Raw genomic sequence first — 27,885 nt, 5'->3', positions numbered from 1 at the left:
GATGCCTGTGGGTTTTTGCGCACTTTACAAATGTTAACATAAATAAATAAATACCTTGGCAGGAGGACCTGTTATACGATTTCACTCCCATTCTGTTGATTTCAAACGTTTTGGTAAAGATCAGTGGCTCTGTGGTGGAGGTGATTCTCCTGGTGACCTTTTGGCCGAGTAGATTGTGTTTCCCTTTGGTGATGCAGCTGGCATTTGCTCTGGGGTTTCTGCTGCCGACTTACCTGTGTCCATTGATTCTGAAGTTGAGAGGAACAGCGTCCAAGGTGCCTCGCTGGGGGGGCATGGCAACTGAAAGGGAAGGCTTACAGAGGTTGGGTCTCACCCCATTGTTGGCACATAGGGTGCAGTGTACAAGTAAGCCGGCCACCTTAAAGGTGTAAGGTGGGCACTGGCGGAGTTTCCCAAAGTAGTGCTGTAGAATGAGTTTGTATGCGCTTCAGTGTCCTACTCCGGCTTTTTTGCAATTTTTGAGTCAGGTGTTTGATATGAGCTTGGCCATTTCAACCTTACAAGCCAAATGGGCGGCCATCAAGGCAGAGTGAGATCATTGGGGGAGCGAAAACGAGATTGAGAATCTGGTTCAAGGGGTTCACCAATTCCAGACCTTGTCAAGTGTCATGACTACCTAAATGGGAATTTTCTGATGGTGTTGCAGGATGCTCCCTTTGCTCCTCTACAGGAGATAGTGTTAAAGTTGTTGACGCTTAAGGTGGTGCTCCTAGTGGATATCACCTCTACTAAGAGATTGGGAGAAATTGGGTAAGTCTCACCCTCCCCCCACATGTGAATATTCGAGCAGATGTTTTGTATTTGAGGTGTGAACACTTTTCGAGCGACTGTGATCTCTGAGCTTCATTTGTAGATTGTCCTTCCTTTGTTCTTCCAGGACCCAGGATCACCACAGGAATGCAGGTGGCATACTTTGGATGCAAGACGGGCCATTCTTAAGTATCTGGACAAAACTGCTTCCATGCGCAGATCGGATAGTCTGTTAATCACCCTTGGGGTGCAAATCAGGGTAAAAAGGCTACTGTCCCTACTATCAGTTGCCGGATAAGGGATGGGATTAAGCTGGCTTACAAGGTTTTCGAAGACAGAACAATTTTGTTAAAAAGTTATTCCTACTGCTATGTTCCCCAATGACTAAATACACGTCTCTAGATAGAGGGATTGATTGACTCTGTATGGGCACATGTATTTAGTCATTAGGGAACATAGTAGTAGGAATAACTTTTTTACAAAATTGTTCTCTCTTTGTTGTGATAAAACTATTTGGGGAAGGACAACACATAGCCACCCCTTGACTCTTTTTGTAGTGTTCTATCTTACAAGGTTTGCGGCCAGCCCCTTCCTAAAAGGACTTTCTATGAGAGGAACATCAGCTTCCTGGGCAGAAGCCCACATTGTGGATTTGCATAACATTTGAAAGGTGAAAAGCACCTGGCCTACTTATGTCAGTGGAAAAAAAGGGGCAGCCACACATGTGATGTAATCAGAGATGTCATCAACGAGATTTGTGATGGCATCTTTGATGTCATGGGTGTTAGTCCTTGCAGTGCACACTGGTGGCGCGAGTTATGGTTGCTTAGCTTACCATAACTGGCGAATTTCTGTTTTTTCCCGGTTTTACCTGTAACCGTAACGTCCCTGGAACAACATTTGTCAATTACATTGCATAGGTTTTTACTAGTGCAACTTAACCATAACATCCCTTTAACAATGTTTTTGTTAGTGAATTTCATAGGTTTTTAGTAGGGCACTGTAACCAGAACGTTGCTTTAGCATAGTGTTTTCTGTAAAGGTAATAGCTGTTTGGTACTGCAACGGAACCATAACATAACGTTGATAACGATATGTTACAGATTCCTTGGCTGCCCCCATGGTAAAGGCGTGGAAAGGCCAAATTGTGTGGTGTATGTATCCATTCGCGCTACCCCTTCCTTTTCTGAATAGTGTTGGTGTACCTTAGCAATTACAGATGTACATGGTAAATGTTGGTGAGTGTCTGAGTAGTTTCTGTTTTTGTGTTAACATTGCATGGTGAATCTGTGCCACACAGTAGTGGGCGAGATGACTACAGATGAGCAATATGGACGTTTCCTAGGGTGACTGCACCTGGTCGGCGTATTTGCAATCACACAGCAAGTATCCGTAGGACTCCATTAGTGGCTGCATGTCCGCATCTTGTAATGCACTTTTAAATAGTTGTGGGAGCTCACATGTATACATTGCACACCTATACCCATGCATAGGTCATCCACTGTGTGCTGGTAACACCGCCCCTGTCGCCAGCCCTACGGATGCATACGGTAGGCTACTGCCTTTCAAGTACTCCTGCCGACTATGTGGGTGGCTCTGCAAGCCTGCCAATGTGTGGCAAAAGCATGCCTTACTGTATGACGCCCACTGGTGAACAAGGAACAGCAATCTGCAGTGTAACATGTGCATGTTAAATGTTGCATTAATTTGATCGATGTGCTGCATGCCTTTCAATGACCCGTGATACAGACACATTGTGTCTGCACTGAGCAGTGTGACGGAAAGTGTCAAGGGGTTGCCTGCAGGTCGTACAGTTGAAGAAAACATGTAACTGCAGGTGGGATAGTTTGAAGTGAGTCTGCGAAATGATAAAGCTAGTGCGGCTTGGTCACGCACATATTGGTGCATGTAAAGGCAAGTAAGCAAACAGCAGAATGTGCAGAGTGCAAACAATGTTAGCAGTGGTTAGAAAAGTACTGTAGCTGCATGGGTCGCACAAAATAAATGGCTTCCTGCTCCATGAAATGAAGCTGTGTTTCCCGTTGTTGTAAACGTTCTTGTATGGCAGAATGTATGCATCTCTGTGAATTCTACTCCTAAGACTAATGGCGTAGCATAAAGTGTTTGTACTGCATGTGACGACAACTGAAATGAAAGCACAAGGGACCAGTGGGAAGTCTATTGTCCTTCCAACAATTACGTAGGGTAATTTCACGTACAGCATTTGGCACATCTGCTGCGGGCAACACAAGGGGCACTCCTGTAGGGCAGCGGAGCTCTAAAACATCCTTGCAGACCATAAGCCGCGCTACACAACCTTACCCGGCAAAGGACATTGTATTGTGCATGTACTGCAACGCGCTACTCTACAGCGGGAAGGTACTTGGAAGTGCGTGGGAAGGGTCCTTCCGGGAGCAAGACAATGAATGGCGCCTATGTAGGTGAGGGCCACCCAATAATTCCACCTATCGGTATGTCCTCTATCGTATACATGCAGGTGCTGCACCTTCTGTACCGGGCCTTTCCTGCCGTTCCTTCTTTTTTTTTTTTTTATATTTATATTGTGCCGGTAACTCGCGAGCCTCAGGGCGCAGAAACAAGGACACGAAAACAGACAGACGGTGATTAGACAGAGCGGACAGGACAAGCACATAGATTTAAACTGACTGAGGTTTGGGCAGTGAGGCAGTTTATTTGAAGATGTGGGTTTTTACCTGTTTGCGAAAGTGCAAATAGTTGGTTTCCAGTCTAACGTGGTCTGGTAGGTTGTTCCAAAGGTTGGCTGCAAGGGTCGGAATGGCTCTGCGGCGTGTGTCACAAGAGCATAATTAATGGAAATGAACTGGGAAAGGAAAAAAGGAAAATAAAGAAAGCGCCTTTTATAGAAGAACAATGGATTTACCAATGAACGGATGCAGGGCGGGTGGCATGGCACTGTGCAAATACACTGTAGTTCAATCAGTTGGAAAGGGGACCGCTGTAGAAAGAGGTTTCTTTATGTGTTGCACAGCGTTTTGAATAGTGTCAGTGCACAACGCTAAGTACAAAAATTGTTTCACTACTTTCAAGAAGAGCAACAAGGCGATTTGGATGGGGTGTGCAGAAATCGGGATGGCAGGCATATTAAGATGAACGTTATAGTTGGGGAAATTCGTTCATGCTGTGAAACGTCATATGCCCATGTGTGAAGTACGCCATTGGCACATGTCGTACAAAGGCACAAATACACTTCTTCACAATGTACTGCGCTTTCTCCATTTGCGGACCAAATAAAAAATGACTCAGCTACATCGGTGTCTGCGTAATGCGATACAAAGTTATGCAAGAGATTGGAAACAAACGCATGACCTGGGCAAGTGCTTCCTTCACAGCAAACGGCACTGAAACTTGTGTAACATGCTGTGCAATTTTCCCTCCACAATAAACAACAATAATATCGGCATGATTGTGTGTTACAAAAGTGTCACAAAGACAAACCAAAATCAGTCACTTCATTGTAGGTACTCCATAGCAATACACATCCACATGATAGATTCCAAAATGAGCAGCCACTGCACAGTGTTTTCCATTCACTTTCAGGCAATGTATTTTTAACTCCCCTAGAAAACCGCACGCTGTGGCTCGTCAAACACACAGCCATGACTGCACCCTCTGCATTTCTGTCGACACATACACCGTGTACCACAGCCTGTGCGTACACACCATACCTAGAAACCTTATTGACCAATCCCGTAGCCTCTAGAGGCCCAATTTCTATGCCTGTCATCTGCAAAAGGGACGTATCTAACACGTGGCACCCTGCAACTATCACGATATTCACTGACTTTTCATGCTGAGCGCTTGCGTGGGTGGGGGAACAACTTTCAACCAGGGTAGGGGACATCCTTAGTTGTGGCGGCTCTTAAAAGAGCCTTTTTTCTTTTTTTTGAAAGGTGCTTCCATAGAAACATTTTTTTTGCCGTTTTTTATAAGTGATTTTGTGTTTTCAACGTCAGTTCACATTCTTACAATAGGGTCTTCAGTGCAGCCTGTAGATTGTGAAACAAAAGGTCATTGCCACTGTTCGACAAAGCATGCCATTTCCTTTGAAAAGGTTTATATATTGAGTACCAATGTTCTCATTCTCACAGGAGAACATCCCAGCAGCACTCAAGAAGTCACACATGCTTCTGTTGATGAGACCCCTTTCCGGCCTCTGGCTTGCGACAGGAATCATTAGAATACTTCCACACTATTCTCGGGGGTATACATGAGAAAAGCACCTTGGCAGTGGGAAAAATGCACTGCACTGCTTTCATCATCTTCTTCAGTTGACGGTACACACAGTAACAAGCCATGGAACCTAAAATTAAGGCTCCAAAGTGCACGACCATGACATGTACAGTTGCCGAAGAGGCCATGCGTTGACATTCTACAAGCACTCTGCCGAAACAGCACGATATGACAATGCACCACAAAGCGTCCACTCCCTCCAAACTGAAATTGTCACAAAAGCCTTCTTTGAGGGCATACACGAACAGATCTTCCACAAAGGCATCACCCACAACGAAAACTGTGCCTCTTGCCATGTTTGCCAGCTGCACTGCACAAACTAATGCAAGAAATGATTGCCGTCCTTTCCTGTGACGCCCACCCTACGCGCCTGATTGCACATTTCCCACAGTCCCATTTCCATTGGCCAGCATGGTGAGAACCACAGAATGTGGCACGTGCCTTTCCCCAAGTACTACGAGGGCAGCACCCCAGTGAAGCAGGGGAAGTCCTTCTCACTATTAGAGCTCTTGCCTATAACAAACACCCTGAGCACCTGATTGGACAAAGGCCACACTCCCATTTCCATTGGCGAGAATGGTGAGAAACGCAGAATGGGGCACGTACGCTTCCCCAAGTACCAGGAGGGCCGCAGCAGAGTAAAGCAGGAGAACTCCTTTTATCCACACAAGCCATACACGCAAGGCATTAGGTCCTCCCCATAGAAAACACACCATAGCACAGTCTATGGATAAATGATCATGTCATGTGCACTGCACTCCCCATCTGCAATTCAGCCTGGCAGCTTTCACCCCGGGCACATATTTGCACGCATGGATTCATAACGTTGCGTTGGGTGTGCTGAACGGAATGTAGGAGCCTGTGTACATTAGCCATAGTTTACATGTGTGCTGCTGAGCACGGGCTTTCATGCTGCAATATCTTACAGCACTCCCAAAAGCAAGGGGATTATAAGGGCCAAACCACAGGAAATGCACATCGTGGCATGTGGCGGCCTATTATGCAACAGGGGCAATGATGTATGCCATATGCCAATTAACGCATAGCAGCTCTCTTCCGCTGGTCGACCAAGTGCACAATGTCCTCCACAACCATTGTAATGCAACTTCAAATGCATGCGGAGTGACAACTGCATGGCTGCAATAGGTTGGGGTGGCTGTTATAAAGGTCTACGCTGTTGGGTGCAGGTGTGGTGAACGGTATGTAGGAGGCTGTGTGCATGTCCTTTCATGGTACCATAACTTACAGCACTTCCTAATGCATGGCTCTTCTAACAGCCTAACCATAGCAAACGCAAATGGTGACATGTGGCTCCCTATTGTGCAACAAGGGCAATTATGTACACTGTATCCTAATGTACGCATAGCAGCTCACTTCTGCTGCTCTACCAAGTCTACAATATCTTCCACAACCATTGCATACAAGTCACCAACCTGACATGCATGCAGACTGACAAGTGCATGACTGCATTACATTGTGGTGGCTGTCATGAAGGTCTGCTGGGTGCATGGCCAACGGCTTCGGTCATGCACTCAACAGTCTAGGCCTTGCCCACACCCACCACAACATAACAAAGCCATGCAGGCGAACATGTAGGCATGTGCCACAAATCAGAAAGCCAACATAGGAACCAGCACTTCTACCCAACCTCTGCACCCTAAAGCAGGAATGCATGCACACATGTTCCATTTACCGTAATGCACAAACATACCACAGGGTTTGCCACTGCTACTCACTTCCATTCAGAAACCATTGTAATAATGCCAACCAAACAAGACAATGGTTGCAACATTGGTCCTGCTCTCCACACTGGACTACGTACACACAAGTATGAACTGCATAGTGCACTGCAACACTTGCTAATCTGCGCAATGCACATTACGCAAGCACATGCAAGAACCACTTGCACCGTAACCTCTTCCATATTTACACTATTCCATTAGTGCACGACTGGTCACTGCAGCATCTCCACCCATACACTGACAACTGTACGATGTTCTACCAATCACCACACCCATGCAACCAACAATGTGTGCAATACAGCCAAACCACACACACACAAAGCGACAATGTGGCTCCGACTTTCAACCAGTCCACATACCTTTTCAACCAGTGGGCATACTTTTCTATGCAAGTGCTCAGCCATGCATTAAAGGGGCTACAGACTTATCACACACAGCACACCCGATCTGTAAATGGACATGTCTTGTGGAATGCACTCCCCTCCTGCAAATGTGCCTGCCACCATTCATCACAGAAAGACATTGCCGCTGCAGCTAGCATGCGATAATGAAGGCTGTCTGCAATGACCACACAAGATTGTTGCCTCTTCAGATAACCGTGAATTGGCGTAGTATGCACGGATACCGCTGGCACACCACTGTCTTCTTCTAATGAGATGTTTCACTTGCAGCATTTCTTACTCCACCACCCTTTCCATCCCTTCTGCCCACCACAAGGTGCCGTACACTATGTTTTCCAGGCCGTTCGCCGCAGTCCTGCCCTCGGAAACAACATGCCAGAGTTATCAAAACTATTCACGCACAACACGTCGCCGTACACTGCAGAGCAAACACATTTTTCACCGCGCAGCTAACAGGGAAAAGGGACGCTGGAGCGGAGGCAGCTATGAGTACTTTTAGTGGCCACACATTTAATTACAAGAGGCACAGCCATACACACAATGCATTAGGGGCTTGCCACACACACCACAACACTGTCTTCTGATACACCATGGCAGCGTTTCCCAAAATATTTGACGCACAGCACGCTTCCCTTCAGCCAACCACCGGCCGTGTCCACTGTTCGCCGCAAGCACGGCGTATCGCAGGCCAATGAGACTTTAGTCCACGAACCGAACAGGGAAATGGGTCAGCTGAGCGGACCCAGATATCACTAATGTTTTGGGACGTACATTTCAGTCCTTGGCAACAAAAGTACTAATCCGATTACCACCAAACACACAAAAGCACGCTTTCTGACTCAAGCCACCGCTCCTGATGCAAATTTGGTGAGAATCTGTCCAGCCGTTCGGGCTGTAGCCGTGCATAAAGGTTTCCCCATTCAGTCTATGAAAAAAAAAATGGGGGAAACCCCCTATAACTTTGCTCTCCCTGCACAAAACCTCACCCAACTTGGTGAAAAAATTCAGAGCGGGCCACATACTTTTTTTTGCAAAGTTTGATAAGTTTGATGAGTGTTCGTCCACGGGAGCGAAGTTATATGCCAAAGGAGAAAGTGCTCTTCCTATGAGTTTAGCCACTTAACCATAACTACAGGCCTGCTACCGCGGGCCATGTAATGATGTAATTAAATATGAATCTGGTGTGATGAAAGGTCTACTGTTTTATTGTGAATTGTACGATGTATACCTAAAACACAAATGAAGAAATAAAAAAAGAACTAGAAGAAGGGTTCCTCAAGTGATACCTCTTAAGTACTGAGAAGAAGAAGAACAGGACAAGGAGTAATGAAGATTGCCTGGAATTAATAAGATCATTACGTCCTTTTAAAGTGGCGAGTATTGCTTTGAAAATTATCCACATTTTTGAGGGGGCAGGGTTAGTGGGGCAACGCAGAAGTGACACTGGATTCCACTGTGAAAATTTGCCATGTATATTCTATGTCGTGCACGGAGGACCACAGACTGTGGGCACTGCACATGCACACCGACACAGGAAGCACAACAAATCCATGAAGGTCACGTGAACAGCTGGGTAATGCTCACGCAAACAATAGAAAGACTTGGACCAGGAAGTCATGCGCCAGCCCAGTACAAGTATAAAGCAGGGATCATTTAGAACACCTGAATGCTCGGTTTCGCTACATTTCTAGTTGGCTGCAGATAGATAAAATCTACGGGAAGCTTTGCCGTAATCAATTCTTTAGAACTTCATCTATGAATGTGCAATTCAATATTCCTTTGATTACAATGATATGAATTACTGAAAGTAAATAGGCTCAACGACTTTTTCAAAAACGTACTGTTTTTTAACCGGATTTTTGGAAATCGTGGTTGGTTTACTTTGCGACAATTGTAAGATGAACTGTCCCAAAGTTCATTTTTTGGCGTTTTCTTGGTCATGATACGTCGGAAATACTTAATTCGGTGTTCTGTGTCTTCTATTCTTCTTTTCCTGTGTCTGGGAACTCATCAGTCGTCCCACTACAGTTCAGAGCGTGCATTGTGATGTAAACATTTCCCACGCAGTTGCATCACGGCTCTTGTAGTCCGTAGTGCTTCCGCACGGAACAGTCCACAAGCTCATTTGCTGCACACAAGTACTACAACTCCCAATGAAAAAAAGTTCCCACTGCGCTTGCGTATTGCCGGCGGATGGGAAAGGCCGTTACGTCTGTCAACGGCTACACTGGGCATGAAAAAGCAAATAGAGGCTCTTCCGCGTTGGAGGACGGGGAATCAAAACAAAGGCTTGGCTGGGGGTCATGAGCTGGTGAGGGCGCCCCGCTAGGGGTGGCTGAAGTCATGGCCCAGCCTGGCCCCAAACGGAAGGACCGGCGCATCTTCTCTGGCAGCTGCCCGGATCCTAAGTGTCAGGCGAGGCTCTTCTTCCCGGCGGCGCAGGGCTCTGCCAGCATCGAGTGCACAGAGTGTGGCCGCCGGCACGAGCAACGGCAACTCAGTGGAGTGGAGGAGGTCACGGACCCAGATGTCGTGCTACACAACTTGTTGCGTAACGCACTGCTAGGGGTGAGCGGTGCTGCTAGGACTCGGGGCAGCGGTGGGAGTGGAAGTAACGAGCCAGTCAAGGTTTTGGGCCTGAGTAACTACCACTGCAAGCTACTTTCCCCCATCCTGGCACGCTATGGCATGGACAAAGCCACCGGCAAGGCTAAGCCACTGCGCGACATGGGCCAGGGTCCCGTCTTTGACTGCGCACTTCTTGCCGATCGGGCCTTCCTTATAGAGCCAGAGCACGTGGAGGCGGCGGGCTATGGCCGCGACCGATCTGGCAGCTTGTCCTATTTGCGTGACACGTTAGAGGCCGTGCGCAGAGCTAATGGGGGGCGAGAGGCTCTGGTGCCGGTTCATGTAGACGGCGACGGGCACTGCCTGGTGCACGCGGTGTCACGCGCCCTAGTGGGGCGCGAGCTCTTCTGGCATGCTTTGAGAGAGAACCTGCAGGCACACCTGCGGCGCAACTTGGCACGCTACCGAGCACTTCTGCAGGATTTTATCGACGCTGCAGAGTGGCCCGACATTGTGGGCGAATGTGACCCTTTATTCGTGCCACCTGACGGTGTTCCCCTGGGCCTGCGCAACGTGCATGTCTTTGGATTGGCCAACGTCCTACGAAGACCAGTTATCCTGTTGGATTCGCTAAGCGGCATGCGTAGCCCCGGGGACTACTCGGCTACTTTCCTCCCCGGCCTGGTGCCCGCTGAGCAGTGTCGGGCCAAGGATGGGCAGCTGCACAAGCCCATATGCATTGCTTGGAGCAGTTCTGGGCGCAACCACTACATCCCACTGGTGGGCGTTAAGGGTGCCGCGCTACCCCGGCTTCCCGCCAAGCTGCTACCCAAGGCTTGGGGGGTACCGCAGGAACTAATGTGCACCTACATCCAGTTGGAGCAGGATGGCAGCTGCGTGATAGGTGGTGATCGTGGCCTGCAGGACAAGTACTTGCTGCGACTGGTGGCTGCCATGGAGGAAGTGTTTATGGAGAAGCACGGCGTGCATCCTGGCCTGGTGTCCGATGTGCATCACTACTTCTACCGCCGTACCGGCGTCATCGGTGCCCATCCCGAGGAGGTGACCGCTGCTGCAAAGAAGGCGGTGGAGGAATGTCGGCTGCACCGATGCCTGGTTTGTGGGGCGCTTTCCGAACTCCATGTGGCACCCGAGTGGCTGTCGCCCGGAGGAAAACTCTACAACCTCGCCAAGAGCACCCACGGCCAGCTGAGGTCCGACAAGAACTATAGCTTTCCTCTTAACAACGTTGTATGTTCCTACGATGTGGACAACGATGTGCTAGTGCCGGACTACAGCCAGAGCAACTTGAATGCCTGCAGTTGGTGCCACGCTACTTCTGTGCGCCGTGTTCTTGGCGACTCTTCCATTGTCTACCTGGACGGGGACCGAACTAACACCAGGTCCACTGGGGGAAAGTGTGGCTGTGGGTACAAGCATTATTGGGAAGGGAAAGAGTACGACAACCTGCCAGAAGCCTTCCCCATCACACTAGAGTGGAATGGAAGGGTGGTTCGTGAGACGGTGTACTGGTTTCAGTACGAAACGGACGTGGCATTGAATAGCAATGTCTATGATGTTGCCATGAAGTTAGTGACCAAGCACTTTCCTGGTGAATTTGGGAGCGAAATTCTGGTACAAAAAGTTGTCAATACCATATTGCACCAAACTGCCAAGAAGAACCCAGATGATTATACACCTGTCAAAATCGATGGTGCTCATGCTCCACGACTCGAGGATCTAGGACATGGACCGGAGGCGGAGAACCCCCTCCCAACAAAAATCATCCTCACTGGACAGAAAGGCAAAACTCTGCACAAAGAGGAGCTGACTATGAGCAAAACTGAGAGAACAATACAGCAGAATATCACAGAACAGGCGTCGTTGATGCAGAAACGTAAGACTGATACTTTGAAACAAGAGCAGAAAGGGCCTCCTCGGTCAGGTTCACCTGGTATGATGCGCGATAGCCCTTCTTCCGCTCCCGCTACGCCTACGAAGGCTGTATATTCCCCAACTGCTACGAAAGAAAAGAAGATCCGAATGACAACCAATGACGGTCGACAGGCCATGCTTACCCTCAAGTCATCCACGACGTTTTTGGAGTTGCAGGAAGGAATTGCTAAAGAATTTGATATTCCCCCTTATTTGCAAAGTATACGTTATGGCTTCCCTCCCAAAGAGCTGCTACCTCCTAAGCATGGTATGGAAAATGAGGCTGTTCCTTTGCAGCACGGTGATCGGATAACCATTGAAATATTAAAGGGTAAGGCTGAACAACCTATCCAGCCTTCTTCAGCCCATGCCGTGAAACATGATGATGTTGCAGTGACTAACACCATATCTAAGGAACTTCAAGAACAGATTGACAAGGAAATGTATTCGCTGTGCCTACTTGCCACACTAATGGGTAAGATATAAAAATGAATGCTGTTTTCTAACGTTTGGCCTCGTTGAATCGTGCCAGTCTGAATAAATGGGTGAGCTTCTGAAATGTCTTTTATATTTACACGGCTCAGCGTAGGGGGCTCTTGGGTTTATGCTCTAATATATGCATTTAGTATTATACCTATTGTGACCCAATGGGGATTAATATTCTGGGTCTAAATATATTCTAATTTATTGACCAGATACCCGCATACATTACATAACAACTTGGCAGAAGGCTACATCACTAGTTTTCTCAAGCCTTTGCAACAAAACTCTTTACAGCCCAAAACGCACATCTTTCCGACCAAGCAATAAAAATAAAGAGCTGCGTGGCACTGATGACAGTCTCTGGGTTTAAGAAGCGCAATTGGTGTCCTCCTAATGGCTGTGTATCTTGGGCAAAACTATTCAGAGAGCATTTGTATTTCAATATATTCTGGGCAAACCGCACCACTGCGCTCATTAAATCCCCTTTCCTTCGAGCTACTGTCGATGGCCTTACCAGGTTAAATCTTAGCCTAGGTGCATACGTCTGCTAGTTCAAGCTGACTGCCCAATTTAAATATTAGCCTGCATTACATTTATACACTAGTTAATAGTTTCTTTAGTTCCCCTTTAAACATTTCAGAACTCCTGCATCTTTGTCCCTCTACTTTTGGCACCAACAGGAATACCTTCTCTATTTGCATACCAGCAAATAAAATGTATATTGCCATAACATGTTTTGACTTGTTGACTAAGGTATAGCTTGAGATTAAACCCTGCATACTTTCTTTAGCCTCATTGGTCCATATATTTTGCTTATTGGGCCGGGAGAGTACCTCGAGGGCACCCGTTAGTCTTGGAAGCAAGACAACGCATAGCAGCAATATATGTCCGAATCCCGGTCTCGCTCTTAGAAACTGGTCTCCGGTAGTAAGCGCGTCATAAAATAACAATTGTAATTATTGCATTACTTGGTTTGAGAATATATTATCTTCAGTATAGTTGACACTGTTTTTTAAATGATTGGGAAATATCTGAGCAGCAACGGGCACCCCCAAAATACCTTAATTAATTGATTTTCCACTGCCCGCATGTGCAAGTTCAGCATAAACCCAAATGCAACAAGTGCGCACGCTTTAACTTTGAAGACCAATGTCATTGGTTTCAAGGGCCAAACACCAGAATGTTTTGTAAAACGAGACTTAGAAATTGTTGTCCCACCTGCACTTTTCGCTTGTAACCTTTTTTTTTTTGTTTGCACTTTCACTGTACTTACTGTAAATCATTAATCTGTATGCAATTACGTAACATATGCATATGTAAGAAATGCGCCCAAATGCCTAAGGGCTTGGTGTGCTTTACAAATGATGTGCTAGTTTATGACCTTAGCGATTGTTTATATGAGTGCAATTTTAATGTGTTTATATCTGCACTAACATCCACCACTTGCTCCACCTTTGCCCCTTTTTAAAAATGATAGATTCACCCTTATCGTCTACATTACCATAATTGATAACTTGCATGAGGCCTGCCATCCAATTCAAATGTGAAAGGCTTGTAGAGTGCATGCAATCAAAACACAATAAGCATAAGGTAAAGCGGGCATATAGCGCCTAACGGTAGAGTATCTTTTGTAGCCGCTGAGAGGGTTTTGTACAAGGAATTGAAAAGAAGTGGAGCAAGCATGCGCCCGTGACAAAACTCCACGTTAAATGGAAACTATGCCATTGATGGCCCTTGTGTGCTCAAGCAAAACTATCTTGGTGTAAAAGCAACCTCTGCGCTTGCCATTGGCCAGTGATATTTGACTCTTGGCGAATGATAAATTGTAGTTTGCGTGTATTTGTAGAATTGTGGCATGTTACTTTTTATGGTTGGCTTGAATCTTTGCTCCCTTTCCTCCGTATTAGCGGGTACACCACATATCTGGCATAAACAATTCTGGTTCTAAGTTGCCAGCCATACCATGGCACCCTACACCTCAATTTTCCACATACACACAGCACACCATTTCTTACTAGTCCATTCTCACCAGTGAATGGTTGGCGGAGAGAGCTCCAACGTGAGGGACAACAGGATTTTATAGTTATATAGGGTCAGCCTGAATGAGTAGATTCTTTTAGAAAAAAAGAAGCCCTAGACAACTCAGCACTGTTAGGAGGATGGATTTATATTTCAGACTCGCAGGGCATTAACATGACCCCTTGATTTCTAATCATTCAACAGCTATGACCTACTCAGGAGAGCCAGCATCTTAACAATTTTTATTAGTGTACAATATATCTGATAAAATATACATACATCCATCTACTCGTTGTCACAATATTAATTATACATCCACTCTAAAGTGACTTGTGCTACCACCGATGTGCATTGTGCCTTTTATTTAATACAAGTAGTAATCCAAACACTTATTGAAATAAAATGAGAGCAAAACGCTCATGTCTGCTATCCAGCATTCAAGATCTAAATACTTCAGATATATTTTAGTTTTATTTGTCGCATCTAGTAATACCAGAGACTATTAAAATGTAGAAAAAAAAGTTAAATGTTTTAATGTCATGTCTGTTTCCAATACAGTGCAAGCAAATCCCAACATGTTTCGTTCTTCCTTATGTTTGTGTAACAATGGCAGAACTTCTTCAGGGGACATTAAATCTTTTATCATAGGATAGCTTCCCATAAAAAACTCTTCGTAAGTATTCTTAATGATACTCAACAAAGATTGAGTCGCAACATCGTTGATGCAATCACCACTAAAAGACTTGACTATAAATACTGGTATATCAAGCGTCTGATAAACAGACAAGCACTTGAGACGTACAGCAGGTCTTACAGCACTTCGGACTCTTAATTGTGTTAAAAAATGGATATGTGGTGTATATAAAGCTCTTATTTTCAGCAGTGTTTTCAGGTTTATCATTTCTTGATGAATGTTCGATCCGAGCCCTAAGTTTCTCTAATGTTCCATAGCGGCTGCTGATCGACACGATCAAATGCCATGGGTGGGTCCATAAAAGCAAGATAGTGTCCCAAACCCCCAACAATTGACGGTACTAATGCTGTGTCCCATGGGTAGGGGAAAAATAGCCAGTGACGGGTTTATGTGAACATTGTGATGCATCACTAATGTTTAACAAGTGCCGTTGCTTGCCGTGGCAAGTGCAGCGGTGAACTACGCATTATTCATTTTTCCAAAGTCAAAGAATCCGTTGACCTGTAGTTCTACTTTTCAGTCTTGTGACATGGTACAGCAGCTTCATTAATATGTGGGGGTTTAAACATTTTTTGAATTTTTTTTTTTTATGGAAGCATAACTAGCACGTTTGCCCCCGCCCCACTTCTGTGTTTTTCCTTGTAAAAGGACGGTTCCTAGGTTTTTGCAATCCTTCAATTTTCATGGTTGCACATGTTCTCGCTGTAACAGTCTGTAACCTTTGCATTGCCAGATATTTTAGAACGCAACTCTTAATGGCGAGAGATGGTGGGAGCTGCAGACAAAACGAGTTTCATTCCCAGCTCTACAGTCACCGAAAGCCATCTACCCTTTAAAAACACAGTACATGTCAATGACCACGCTTGTTGGAGAGATGAAAAGGGGCACTCGGTACATGTTTTTATCCCAGAGAAGTATCGCAGAACACAGTTGATCAGGGTGTAACTGGACAAAAAAAGCATATAAAGGAATGAATCCGTTACAAAATATTTTATCACAAATATTGCATGATTTTATATAAATCGTATACAAAAATCATTCACCATCATGGTATAGTAAGTCTCACACTATCCCATAGAAACATACATATTTAACACAGTTCATGACATGTAAAATGACATCTTGTCATTTATACAGACGTACCTTGTAATGTCAATGTACTTCAAACATATACAATACAAATGATGCATTCTTTGGCACACTAAAACAAAAACAAGTCGACGCAACAATGTTTCGGTCTATGGTATTCTATTGGCTCAAATTGTGATGGTCTTCATCAGGACGGGAGAAGTGAAAGTGTTGCCTCACTTCCTGTGTTGTAGATCTATAACAATTGGAAAATGAATACAATGAATGCTTTTTGTCCAGGGGATTCTTTACATATACTCCAAGTAGCTGTAACCTGCACCCCAGAGGGGTCATAAAGCTTAAATAAGCTTACTGTGTTGTGTAACTAGAACACAGTGTGTCTGGGAAGCCTCCAGAGTCCGCACCATTTATGCGTGCTGGATGAACCAGAGTCTAAGCTATCTCTAGAGTCTGTTTCATGTAAACGTGTTCAGCCGCAGAACAGGTTTGCCTGCGAGGGAAAACAGTCTGACATTTCTTTTGTATTTTTGGGCACCTGCCACATGTTATGCTATGCACTGACTACTAGGAAGATGTTTTACCTTCTGGAGTAACAGACAAGTGGTTTGACTCCAAGGTATGCGCCTCAATCCTAGTTAGCAGAAACAAAAGCGCCTGTCACTAGACTAATGAATAATATGGGTATGTTTCAGACCCGCAATTTAGCGCGCTGGTAAAAATGACATCTACCCATAAAAAGATCAGAGTAGCAAGGTGTTATAAGACACAGATATGATATGAATCCTCACCCTCACACACAAATGCTTCACTCTCTGCACCCTCATACTTATATGAAACTACCTCCAAATCCTCCTCTACACACCCCACCAGTTCACAATACACTAACCAACTCAACATCCCACGCATCAATAGAGCTAAACCCAGCGGCTTAGGCTTCCCATATATTGCTGCCAAATCCTGGAACGCACTACCTACAGACAGCAGAGCAGAAAACTCAATCCCAGCTTTTCGTAGAAAACTGTTTTCACTCCTCGCACAGTAAAATGTAACTATTTGCTAACCACCCCGATCTCTGTAAATATGTACAATATCACCTTGCCTGTAAAATTATGTATGATCATGTTTTTTTGTAACTAAGCTATGTATGTAACAAGAGCCCCGATGCCCCAGGGCTGCTGTGCACTTTACAAATCCAAATAAAAATATGATTTATGATATAGCATTTATAATGTGCCTATACACAAGTGTTTCGAGGCGCGGCGGGGGAAACGGGGAAGACGGACAACGATCTTACTAGGCCGAGTGTCATTCAGATCGCGCAAGGGAAGGGAGAAAGGGGAAAAGTGCAAGAGGGTAGGGAGGGGGGTGAGTGCAGTACATGGGATACTAGAATAATAAGATAAATAAAACTGCCAGATGATGGCAAGTGCAAGGTAAGACCAGACATAAGTGATGATAGGGGACTGTAGGTATACAGAATAACAGTCCCCAGGTGCGGGGGTTGCCAGGGAGGCACTGCAGGTGTGCAATTGGCAGGGCCTGGGCCAGAGATCAGAAAGGGTGGCCAGGAAACCAGTGCAGTTTCAGCCAGGAATTCAACAGGGGAGAGAAAGCAGAAGCAAAGAGGAAGGTTTTGAGGTGCTTCTGAAACTAGATGGTTGAGATCACCCACCCCACTCCCATGCTTTACTTGCCTCTCAGCCTGCCAGCTAAAATATGATATGAAACCTGACTTTATTTGCTCAGCTGCTTTGCCTAGAAGAGCCTACTGGGACACCAGTCCGTTGGTGCAATGAACTGGGTGTGGAGAATCCAATGCAATTCCCCCCAGGAACATGGTCTGGGACCCCGCTCATGTGGCCAGAGTAATGCAGGTGCTCTGATCCCGACCCTGGTGGTGGTGTACCGCGGGAGGATCGTGCAAGGGGGGCACTGTGTCTGGGGCGCAGGGCATGGGGGAATCAGACTAGGCACCCCTTTTTAACTTTACCCGTGACCATGCCCTTTTATGGCTGTTTGCCAAACCAGAGAGGTAAAAATATCTAATTTTCCAAAAAGGGACTACATGTGCTAAAGAAGAATGCAGAGGTAGAGAACTGACAGGCACGCCTAAAAGCCTACGGGGAGGTCAGGCAATCCAGTGTGAGATCTGCACCTAAAACCAATTAACTTGCCTGAGGGGCATAAAGGCGGCTGCAGGAGGGAGTCCTGGAGAGAAGCAGGAGCTGGAAGCTTGGCAGCAGTAGTTTAGTTTATTCATTTATATGATGCGCACCGGACCCGGGGGTATCTGGGTATGCTCTACAAAAGTAGGTAAGACCTGGCAAATATACAAAGAAAAATATACACAGGTATGTTCTTTTTTAGTTATCATTTGCCTTGAGCCAGTTGATATAACTGAGTCTAAACCTGGGGTTGGATTGATCTGCCCTGAGATGATGTGGTAGGGAGTTCCAGAGTTGGGCTGCTTTGACCTGGAAGCTGTTTCCCCCCGATCTTGGTTAGTCTGAATCTCAGAATGTTATTTTTTAAAAAAAAAATATTTTATTATTTTTTAAACCAAACAAACAATACAAACCAAACTAGCAGCGTTATTTGCAACAAAACACATGAACATCAATAAATGAACACCACTGCACCCCCAATCCCTCCCCCCTCAAGAGCTTGTTTATCTTCCTCATTCCGTTTCTGCTGTGTGTGGCAGGGTATCGCTTTCTTCTGAGACTGCAGAGTCCGTTATCATGCCAAACAGTCCTGTTATTAACACTCTCCATGCTAGCAAGGTACTCGCTTCTTCTTCCCCCCACTTGCTACACGCCTCCTGCCATACCACCGTTTCAGCCTCCGCCCATTTTTGCAAACCCCGCCACCATACCTCGACCAGTGGCTTATGGCACTGCTTCCAGCCCGTGGCAATCCTTCGTTTTGCAAGCACATATGCCAAGTCCTTCAGTTTCCCAACATGTTTAGTATTCCGTGGTCTGGGAAACCCTCCCAACAGGCAGGCCCAGGCCATATCTACATTGAGCGTGACCCCTTTGTCTGCTAGTTTTTGTGCCAATTCCCCCCAAAAACTCTCAATCACTGGGCAAGACCAGAACATGTGTGTCATATCAGCATCTTCCTTATCGCATTTTGGGCACGCTTGTCGTCCCGCATTTACAAACTTAGATATTCTCATCGGGGTCATGTGGGCTCTGTTCGTTATGTACAACTGTATTTGTTGTAATCTGGCATTTCTGGACACCACCTTGTGGTATCCCATAGCACGCTCCCACATCCCATCGGTCATCTGTGCTCCCACCTCTGTTTACCAATCCAGCCTCAAATGCGTCAAATCCTTCCCTACCCGGGTCATCACCATCTCATACAGTCTAGAGATCTCGTGCCCTCCTTCTGACATGTCATATATTGTCTCCATGGTGGCGTCTGGCTCCTCCGCCAATACAGTCTCAGGCCAGGTTTTACGAATAATCTGCACCAGCCGTAGATACATGACATATTGGCCTCTGTGCAAGCCTGCCTCTTCCCCTAATTCTTCAAAATCCTTAATGACCCCCTCTTGCCAGACATCTCCCAATGTAACCAGCCCAACCGACTCCCAGTAGGTCCTGATTATCATTCTTAGTTTTTTGTCTTTCCCTGCAAAGGCCACCAGCGGCACTTGCGGGGAACATGGGTATGGGTTCTCCATCAGTCGACATACTCTACGCCACATCTTCCACCCAAGCAACATCATACCCGGGCGCTCCTTCATTTCAAGTCTAGGCAACCAAATAATTTCCTTTAGGTAAAACGGAGTACAGTCCTGTCCAAACAGCCTAAATTCAGGAGTTACCTCATCAGAGAGCCATTTGGCCACATATTGCAACTGGCCAGCTACATAATAGGCCTCATAATTTGGCAGCTTAATTCCCCCTCTTTCATAGAAGTTCTGCAACTTCCATAGCGCCACTCTATTCCGAGTGCCATGCCATAGGAAGTCTCTGCACATACTGTTCAGCTTGGCAAAAAAACTTTTTAGGTATCATTTACGGAATATTGCTGAAAAAATGTAAGAGCCTGGGCAGGAACACCATTTTGAGCATCGCCCCCCGTCCCATCATCGCCAGCGGCAACTTCTCCCAAAACTTCATACTTGTACAGATTTTTCCCACAGCCACCTCGGTATTATGCAAATGTTCCTCCTCTACCGTGTGATACACATCTATTCCGAGGTAGCGGAAGGAGCCAACCACCCATGGTACCGACAACACTGGCAATCGCTCCAGAGGGGTTCCTCTGTAGCTACCCAATGGGAACATGCTCGATTTTTGGGGGTTCACCGCTGTGCCGGACAGTTCTGCATACCTTTCCATTACCTCTAGAATATATTGAAGATTTTCCTCCGGATATTTCAGATATTATAGCAAATCGTCAGCATATAAGGATATTAGGTGTTTCTCTCCCCCCACCTCAATGCCTATCGTGTCATATTGTTGTCTAAGGTACACTGCTAGGGGCTCCAGGGCCAGAATATATAACATCGGGGACCAGAGGCACCCTTGTCTGGTGCCTCTGCTAAGTTGCCATCTCTCGGATATCACCGATCCTGTGCGTACCCTAGCCAGCGGTTCACTGTACAGCAATTTCGCTCACCTAACATAGCCCGGCCCCATCCCGTATTCCTTCAGGGCCTCCAGCAACCATGGCCACCTCGCTGAATCGAAAGCTTTGACTGCATCTAGGGACACAACCGCCATTTCACCCTCAGTCTTGTTCCCCTCTTCAATCACCCGGTGGAGTCGCCTATGGTTGTGGGCTATATTCCTGTTGGGGACAACCTGTCTGGTCCGGGTGTATCAGTTTACCAATAAAACTACGCAGCCTATTGGCCAGGACCGCCATCAATATCTTGCCGTCCTGGTTCAACATTGACAAAGGCCTGTAGGAGCCGCAGCTATGCCATGGCTTGTTGGGCTTAGGAAGCGGTATAATTATCGCTTTTCTAAGCGATTCCGGCAACCGGCCCACCTCAAAAGACTCATTGAGCATTTCTAGCATAGGGGGATTGGGGGGGGGGGGGGAGTACCTCCTCTCTATATGCTTTATAAAACTCGCTAGGGAGTCCGTCCGCACCCGGGGTCTTACAGGTGGGCAACTTCTTCACCACCTCCTCCAATTCCTCTAGAGTAATCGGTGCATCCAGTTCCTCCCTTTCTTCGGCACTAATCTTAGGTAATTCCATGTCTCTTAAAGTTTCTCTTATCTCCTCTCGATTGCCCCCCCCCCCTTTGCTTTGTCCTCATATAATGCCCTAATGCCCTGTTATAGTCTGAGAATGCCTCATTGACTCCCTCTTGAGTGTCCGTTACTTCCCCATCCTCTCTGGTTATCGTCCTAATCTGGGGCCTAGGGGTTTCGCTCTTATATAACCACGCCAAAAGACGTCTGGTTTTATCCCCACCTGCATGTTGTGTCTCACCATACATCTTATAGTTAAGGTTGCAGAGCCTTTCCCAAAGCTCTGCACACCGCTGCTGCAGTTTGAGTACTAGTTCCGCATCCCCTCCTGCCCTATTGATTTCCCGTTCCAGTTCACCTTCGGCTTCCCCTAACTCCATTAGGACCCCATCCTGTAGGCCCTTTGATTTAGCAATAGCAGCACCCCGCAATACCACCTTAAAGGGTTCCCAGAGCGTGCCCGCTGAATCCACACTGCCAGTGTTTTCCTCGAAATAATGTGTGATCTCATCCATGATATCCTCTCTAAAGACCGAGTCCCTGAGCGCCTCAGCCCGGAGGCGCCACGTCGGTATCCGCGCTCTGGGGCGGCAGTACTGCCTGCTTAGAACCAGAGGCGATTGGTCCGACAGGACCCTCGCTTTGTAGTCTATTTGGGTGGACTCTATCACCACATCTGGCGTGGCAAAAAAATAATCAAGTCTCGTATGCAGTTGTTGCGGGGCTGAGTAGTGCGAGTACTGTTTCATTAGGATGTTTCAGCCTCCAAACATCTGCCAGCCCGAAGTCGTCGAGCAGTGTCTACAATGCCCTGGCCGCTGGGGTGGGCCTATCAATCTTATCATCGGATCTGTCTACCTTGGGGTTGAGCACGCAGTTAAAATCCCCTCCCCCCTCCCCCATACACGCACCCAGGTTGGTACACAGAGTCCTAAAATATGCCGCCGTATTTTGATTGGGGGCATACGTATTTATAATGCACAACTCCCTATTCTCCACCAGTGCCTTCAATATGACTAACCTCCCTTCCGTATCCACCACCTCTTGTGTAAGTTGGAGCGGAACGTGCAGTGCCACCCAGACCAACACTCCCCTAGCGTAGGCCGAATACGGAGAGCCTACTACAGTACCTCTCCACTTCTTCCCCGCTAGTTCCAACTTTTGCCGGGTCAGATGCGTCTCTTGCAACAGTGCAATATCAATCTTCTGTCTTTTCAAATACATCAAGACTTTGTTCCTCTTTGAGTCCCCTGACATACCACGTTACGATCTTAAGGTCCCCCATAGCTCATGAGTGTCCCCCCCCCCCTCCTTCCGTGTAGCGAATCCCACTTGCCCACGTGATACAGATACAGCCCTCTGACTTTTACTTGTAGCTTCTTGTACGAACTCAAACTCCCCATAACTATATACACCACAAATTCCCCGCCCTCTACCCATCCCTTCCCCAACATCACACACCCCAACTGCTGCTCAGCTCCATCCTCGGAACTCAGGCACCCCCACATCTAGCCCTGCAAGCACCAACCAATGCCCAGAGCTCAGTAGGGTGAAGTCGCCCTAATGGCCACTTAACTAAAGTTACTAAGTGGGGTAAAGAGATCCGCTCTGCAAGGCTCCCATAAATACAGTAAAAGTAACAGTGCTCATAATATCTTGTGCAGCAGTCTGACCTTCTCTCCCGAAGGCCGCGCAAATGACTATAATCAAGTCCCATGGATCTATACCGCGCCATCTTGTGGCACCCTCCTCGTGCACTACTTATCTCCTCTTCCCGTCCGAACGTCAGGCTCCTGGGGACATCCCTGCACGTCGAGCCATCCCATGGCGTCCTCCGGAATCTCAAAAAACAAAGTTTTGTGTTTATGAAAAACTTTCAATTTTGCCGGATACAGCAACATGTATTTATGGCCCGCCTCTCTCAAACTCCGCTTTACCGTCCCAAAGTTCATGCGGCTACGCTGCACAGTCAGTGTATAGTCCGGGTAGGCCGTGATGTTCGCCGCTCCTCGTGTAATCGTTCCTCCCTTGCGAAAGTGTTCCAATATCCTCCCCTGGTCCCGGTAATTAAGGATTTTAGCTATTACTGGCCTAGGCGGGTTTCCTGGCGGCGGCCTCCTTGTTAGAGCTCTATGCACACGTTCCACCGCAAATCCTTGAGATAAGGCTCCTCCAGGTATCTCCTGCAGCAGCATAGACTCAATGAACTCCATAGGATCGTGGCCCTCCGATCCCTCCGGCAGGTCCACAATGCAAATGTTTCGTCGGGCGTGTCCTTCCGCCTCCTCAGCTCTGCTCTCCAAGTTGCCCACTCTCTGTACCAGGGCATGCAATTCGGCCTTATGGGAGGCACAATCCGCGGTATTCGGACTCACCTCTTTCTCGAGGGTCTCCGTGCGCTCCGCCAAGGCCCTGACGTCCTGCCGGAGTAGATTCACTTCCTCCTGCACCTCACCAACCTTAAGGTCCAATGCCGTTTTCAGCTCAGTTACGGCCAGTTCAAGTTTAGCTTCCCAGGCCGCCTTTAAGTCCGCAATCGCAGCTAGGACCTCTTGGTTGGTACCCGTCGCCGTCATGCCGCCTGTAGGTGACTTGTCCTTACTCTTGGAACTTTCCGGACCAGGGGACGTCTTAGCGAAGTCGTCCAAGGTGGGCTGCTTCACCTTTGGCCTCACCGTTCTACTAGACATGACCCAGAGGACCTGTGTTCTGCACAAGTTGCAAATGCGCACACAGTACGCCTCTATCGCTCAATCATTGTGTGGCCTGCTCCTTCCTTTGTTCCGGTCATTTTGTGTCGTCTTTCGTCTCCGGCGCTCCTTATCTTTTTCGCACAACACTCCGCCGCCATTCCTCCCAAAAGTTCACCAAGCACGTTCAGACCATTCACACACCGACACGTGTGTTTTCAGCAGCCGTAGGCACGTCGTTAAGCACTATTCCGCCAGGATCATTTCAGGATCTCGGGAGCTCCTCCAGATCACGTCCTCCTACATGGCCCTCGTAGCCACGACAAATCTCAGAATGTTAATGCAATTTGTATTGCAAAGTCTTGTGGAGATTCTTCTTTGGACTCTGTTTACAAGGTAACTGGCGGTAGCGTTGTTCAATGCCTTATGTGTCAAGGAGACCGTTTTTAAGTTGATTTTGTTGAGAGTGGAAAGCCAATTGTTTTGACCCCTTATAGCGGAGTTGTGGGACCTTTTGGACACACCTACTGCTGCTCTAAGGGCGTTAAGAATCTGGATTTTTTTGGGTGATAGCTTTGTTGGCGCCAATATATAATGCATTACAGTAGTCAAGCCTAGATAAGATCAAGGCTCTGGCTAGGGTAATGCAATTATCATCTGATAGAAAGGGTTTGCCCGTTCTAATCAGCTTGCATGTGTATGCTGTGGCTGAGGCCAAGGTATTAACTTGTTTAGTAAAGGATAGGGTGGAGTCAAGGTAGAACCCAAGTGTTTTCCCCTCTTTGGCCACCCTAATAGCATTACCATCGATAATGAATGATGTGTAATTCGGTCCTGGTTTTTTTATGTTGGCGTGTGTACCCAATATGATTTCAGTTTTTTCATTATTCAGGCATAGACCATGAATGCCCATCCATGCCTGGATGATGAGATACGCCCTGTTCACCAAGGCCAAATCCTCTTCGTAATCCCCGGAAAGTGGGAGGAGAATCTGAATATCATCTGCATAGTTAGTGTAGGTGATGCCAAGAGAATCCAGATCATGAAAGAGGGGTTTAGTGAAAATGTTGTACAAGGTGGGGGAGACGCAAGCTCCTTGGGGAACACCGCATGTGATGAGGATAGGGTCTGCTGCTGCTGAGGGCGAGAAGACCCTCATAGTTCTGTCACTCAAGAAGGACTCAATCCAGATGATTGCTTCTTTAGAAAAGTTGGCAGACGTGTCTAGGTGTCTACAGAGGACCTTGTGGTCTACCAGGTCAAATGCAGCTAAGAGGTCTAATAATAAAAGGAGGGATATTTTCCCTTTGTCTCTCAGCTCATCTACCTGTGCTTTCAGGTCGATAAGGGCTGTCTCTGTTCCGTGTTGGGGTCGGAAACCTGATTGACGAGCACCCATGAGTTTATGCTCTTCCAGAAATTTTTGGATCTGGAGGTAGGCCACTTTCTTGAGCAGAAATGGTACGGTGGTGATGGGGGGGATAGTTAGTTGGAATTAGCCGATCTAGAGTTTTTTTTCTTTTAGTAGTGGGAGCACCTATGATTGTTTAATATTAGCTGGGACAATTCCTGAGGAGAATGAGGCATTAATCGGTTTAGTGATGAACGGCGCAAGATCTCTTGCCGCGTCTTTGATAAGCTGGGCCGGACAGACGTCTCCTTGGCAGTTGGAGGGCTTGAGTGATAGAATTACTTTCTCAGCCTCAAGGTTTTGGAAAAGTATAAACAGAGGGAGGGGTTAGGTTAGTTAGTGTCTTTAGGTGGGGCATTAGCGGGGGTGTGGTTAGGTGGGTGGTTTATGGATTGTTGTTTTTTTTTTTTAGACATTTTGTTTTGAAGGGTAGTTATTTTATTTAAGGCCTGTTGTATATCAGAGCACCACATTTTGTCCTTGGTGCAAATTTCAGGTGTGGTGATGGAGGGATTCAAGTTCTTTGAGGATGGAGAATAGTTCTTTGGTACTGGAGTTGGCCCTGGAGATGCGTTTGTTGTAGGAGTTGCGTTTTGTGAGGAAGATCTCTTTTGTATTGCGATGAAATCTCTTGAGTTTTATTTGATTGGTGGAGGTTTTCGAGGAGACTCCATGTAGTTTCACAGTTCCTTTTTAGGAGTCTAAGGTCCTTGAGTTGGGGGGGTGAACCATTTTATTGAGGTGTGCTTTAGGTTTGCTAGGTCTGAGTTTCAGGGGTGCAATGCTGTCCAGTGTGCCTAGCATTATTTTGTTGTATTCCTTCACAAGTATGCTTGGGTCAAGGTTGTCATCTAAACTATTTAAGGTGGGTAGGATAGCTGGTATTACAGTATCTCTGGTAATGTTTTTTATTTCTGGTTGGACGGGGGGACGTGGGAAAGAGTGGTCTAGGAGTGAGAAGGACAGGAGAAAATGGTTGGTCCAGGGATAGGGCGTAATGGCGGTAATATTGGCTGAGCAATTGTATTCTGCCACCCAGTCCAAGGTTCTTCCTTTACGCGTGTGTGGGCTCATTAACATTTTGGGATAGTTCTAGTTCAGATAGTGAGTTGGCTATACTTGTGGCCTGTTTATCAAGGGGGTCATTAAAACCTAGGTTGAAGTCGCCTAGGACTAGTCGTTGGAAGTAGTTTTAAGATTGTCCGAGGAGGGTAAGGATGCCCTCCTCAAAGGTTCCAATGGGCCCGGGAGGTTTGTAAATGAGATGGATAGTTAGTGTTTGGGAGTCAGACGGAGTTTGGCTGTGAGGGTTTCACACGAGAGTAAGTTATGGGTTTGGGCAAGTCTCATAGCGAGAGTGGATTTGGCGATAGTGGCAATTCCTCCACCTCGTGCATTTACTCTCTTGTCTAATTATAGTGTAACCATCTGGGACAGCTACAGCAAGTAGGGGTCCTGCAGCCTCATGCAACCAGGATTCCGTGATGGCTAGGAAGTCGAGATTGTTAGTTATTATTAGGTTGGCGATGTCGCATGTGCTGTTAAAGACCTTGCGTTTATTAGTGCTGCTTTAATTTGAGGAACAAGTTGAGATTTGGTAATAGTGGAAGGTGATGGCCGTAGGTGGGGGCTTTTGGAATTATCGATGTCTGGTTTAGTGGCGATATGGTCTGGATGAATGGTCTTAGTATTTGTCTCATTGGGCGTTTTGTGAGTAGAGTGTGGGCTAGTTCTGATGTTGACTGGAGGTAATGATCTAGCAAGTGGGTCTGCTGAGGCGTGCGCGGAGTCTAGTATTTCTAGTCGCTAGGGTGCGGGGAGTGCTAGCGTAAACATGATTGCTGAGATTTGTAGAGTGGCTAGCAGGAGAGAGTAGGCGTAGGTTGGTGAGGTTCGTCATAAGAGTGGGCACTGTGAGCAAGGGCTAGCTAGGTTTGTTTAGATTGAGTTTGGTCTCTCTGGGCAGTCGCCAGGGCGAATAAGCTAACTTTGTGTAATACTGTGACACGGTGGGGCGCAGTCAGTGGCAAGGCTGCAGGTTTTCAAAACAGGCAGGGCTAGGTGTAGTTTACTAAATGCAAATACAGGCATAGGCTAGATGCGATATTTGTAAGAGGGTGCAGCATTGACTAGTTACAGAATTCAACCAACTAAGGCTGGAATCGGCAGATAAGTGGGGTGCTCAAATAGGCTCGTTTCCACAGTCAAGTATGTTGCACAAATGGGCTAAGTTCCACAATGAAATATATTGCACAAATGGGCAGAGTTCCACAATCAAATATATTGCACAGGTGGGCTAAATTCCACAATCAAGTATATTGCTCAAGTGGGCTGGGTTGCTCAGTCAGGTACAATGCACAAATGGGCTAAGTTCCACAATGAAATATATTGCACAGATGTGCTAGGTTCCACAGTCAAATGTAATGCAGTTGGAGAAGAAACAGAACTGGAGGCTGGCAGTTCACCGAAGTGCAGGGTTTGAAATTAATGGGTAAGCTGGAGCTAAAAGCAGTTCCTGGGCATCCTGCATTAACCAGTGACCAGGAGCTACAACTGTTGACCCAGGAGATGGTACATAGCGGTCCGC

At 46.8% G+C, this 27,885-nt stretch overlaps 1 protein-coding gene across 1 annotated transcript in view; it reads left to right on the top strand.

The window, feature by feature from the left end:
- The first annotated feature begins 9,340 nt into the window (after positions 1–9,340).
- VCPIP1 (valosin containing protein interacting protein 1) overlaps positions 9,341–27,885 on the top strand; it is a 212,955-nt gene continuing 194,410 nt past the window's right edge. Inside the window, exon 1 of the mRNA XM_069621134.1 lies at positions 9,341–12,164. Within this exon, the coding sequence (XP_069477235.1) occupies positions 9,530–12,164 (2,635 nt within the window). The 5' untranslated portion in view covers positions 9,341–9,529. The remainder of the gene's footprint in view (positions 12,165–27,885) is intronic.

Source organism: Ambystoma mexicanum, chromosome 5q, assembly GCF_040938575.1.
Source record: "Ambystoma mexicanum isolate Mex_15411 chromosome 5q, UKY_AmexF1_1, whole genome shotgun sequence".
Lineage (NCBI taxonomy): Eukaryota > Metazoa > Chordata > Amphibia > Caudata > Ambystomatidae > Ambystoma > Ambystoma mexicanum.
Note: the sequence above shows the minus strand (reverse complement) of the source record. Positions and strands in the feature narration are given on the sequence as shown.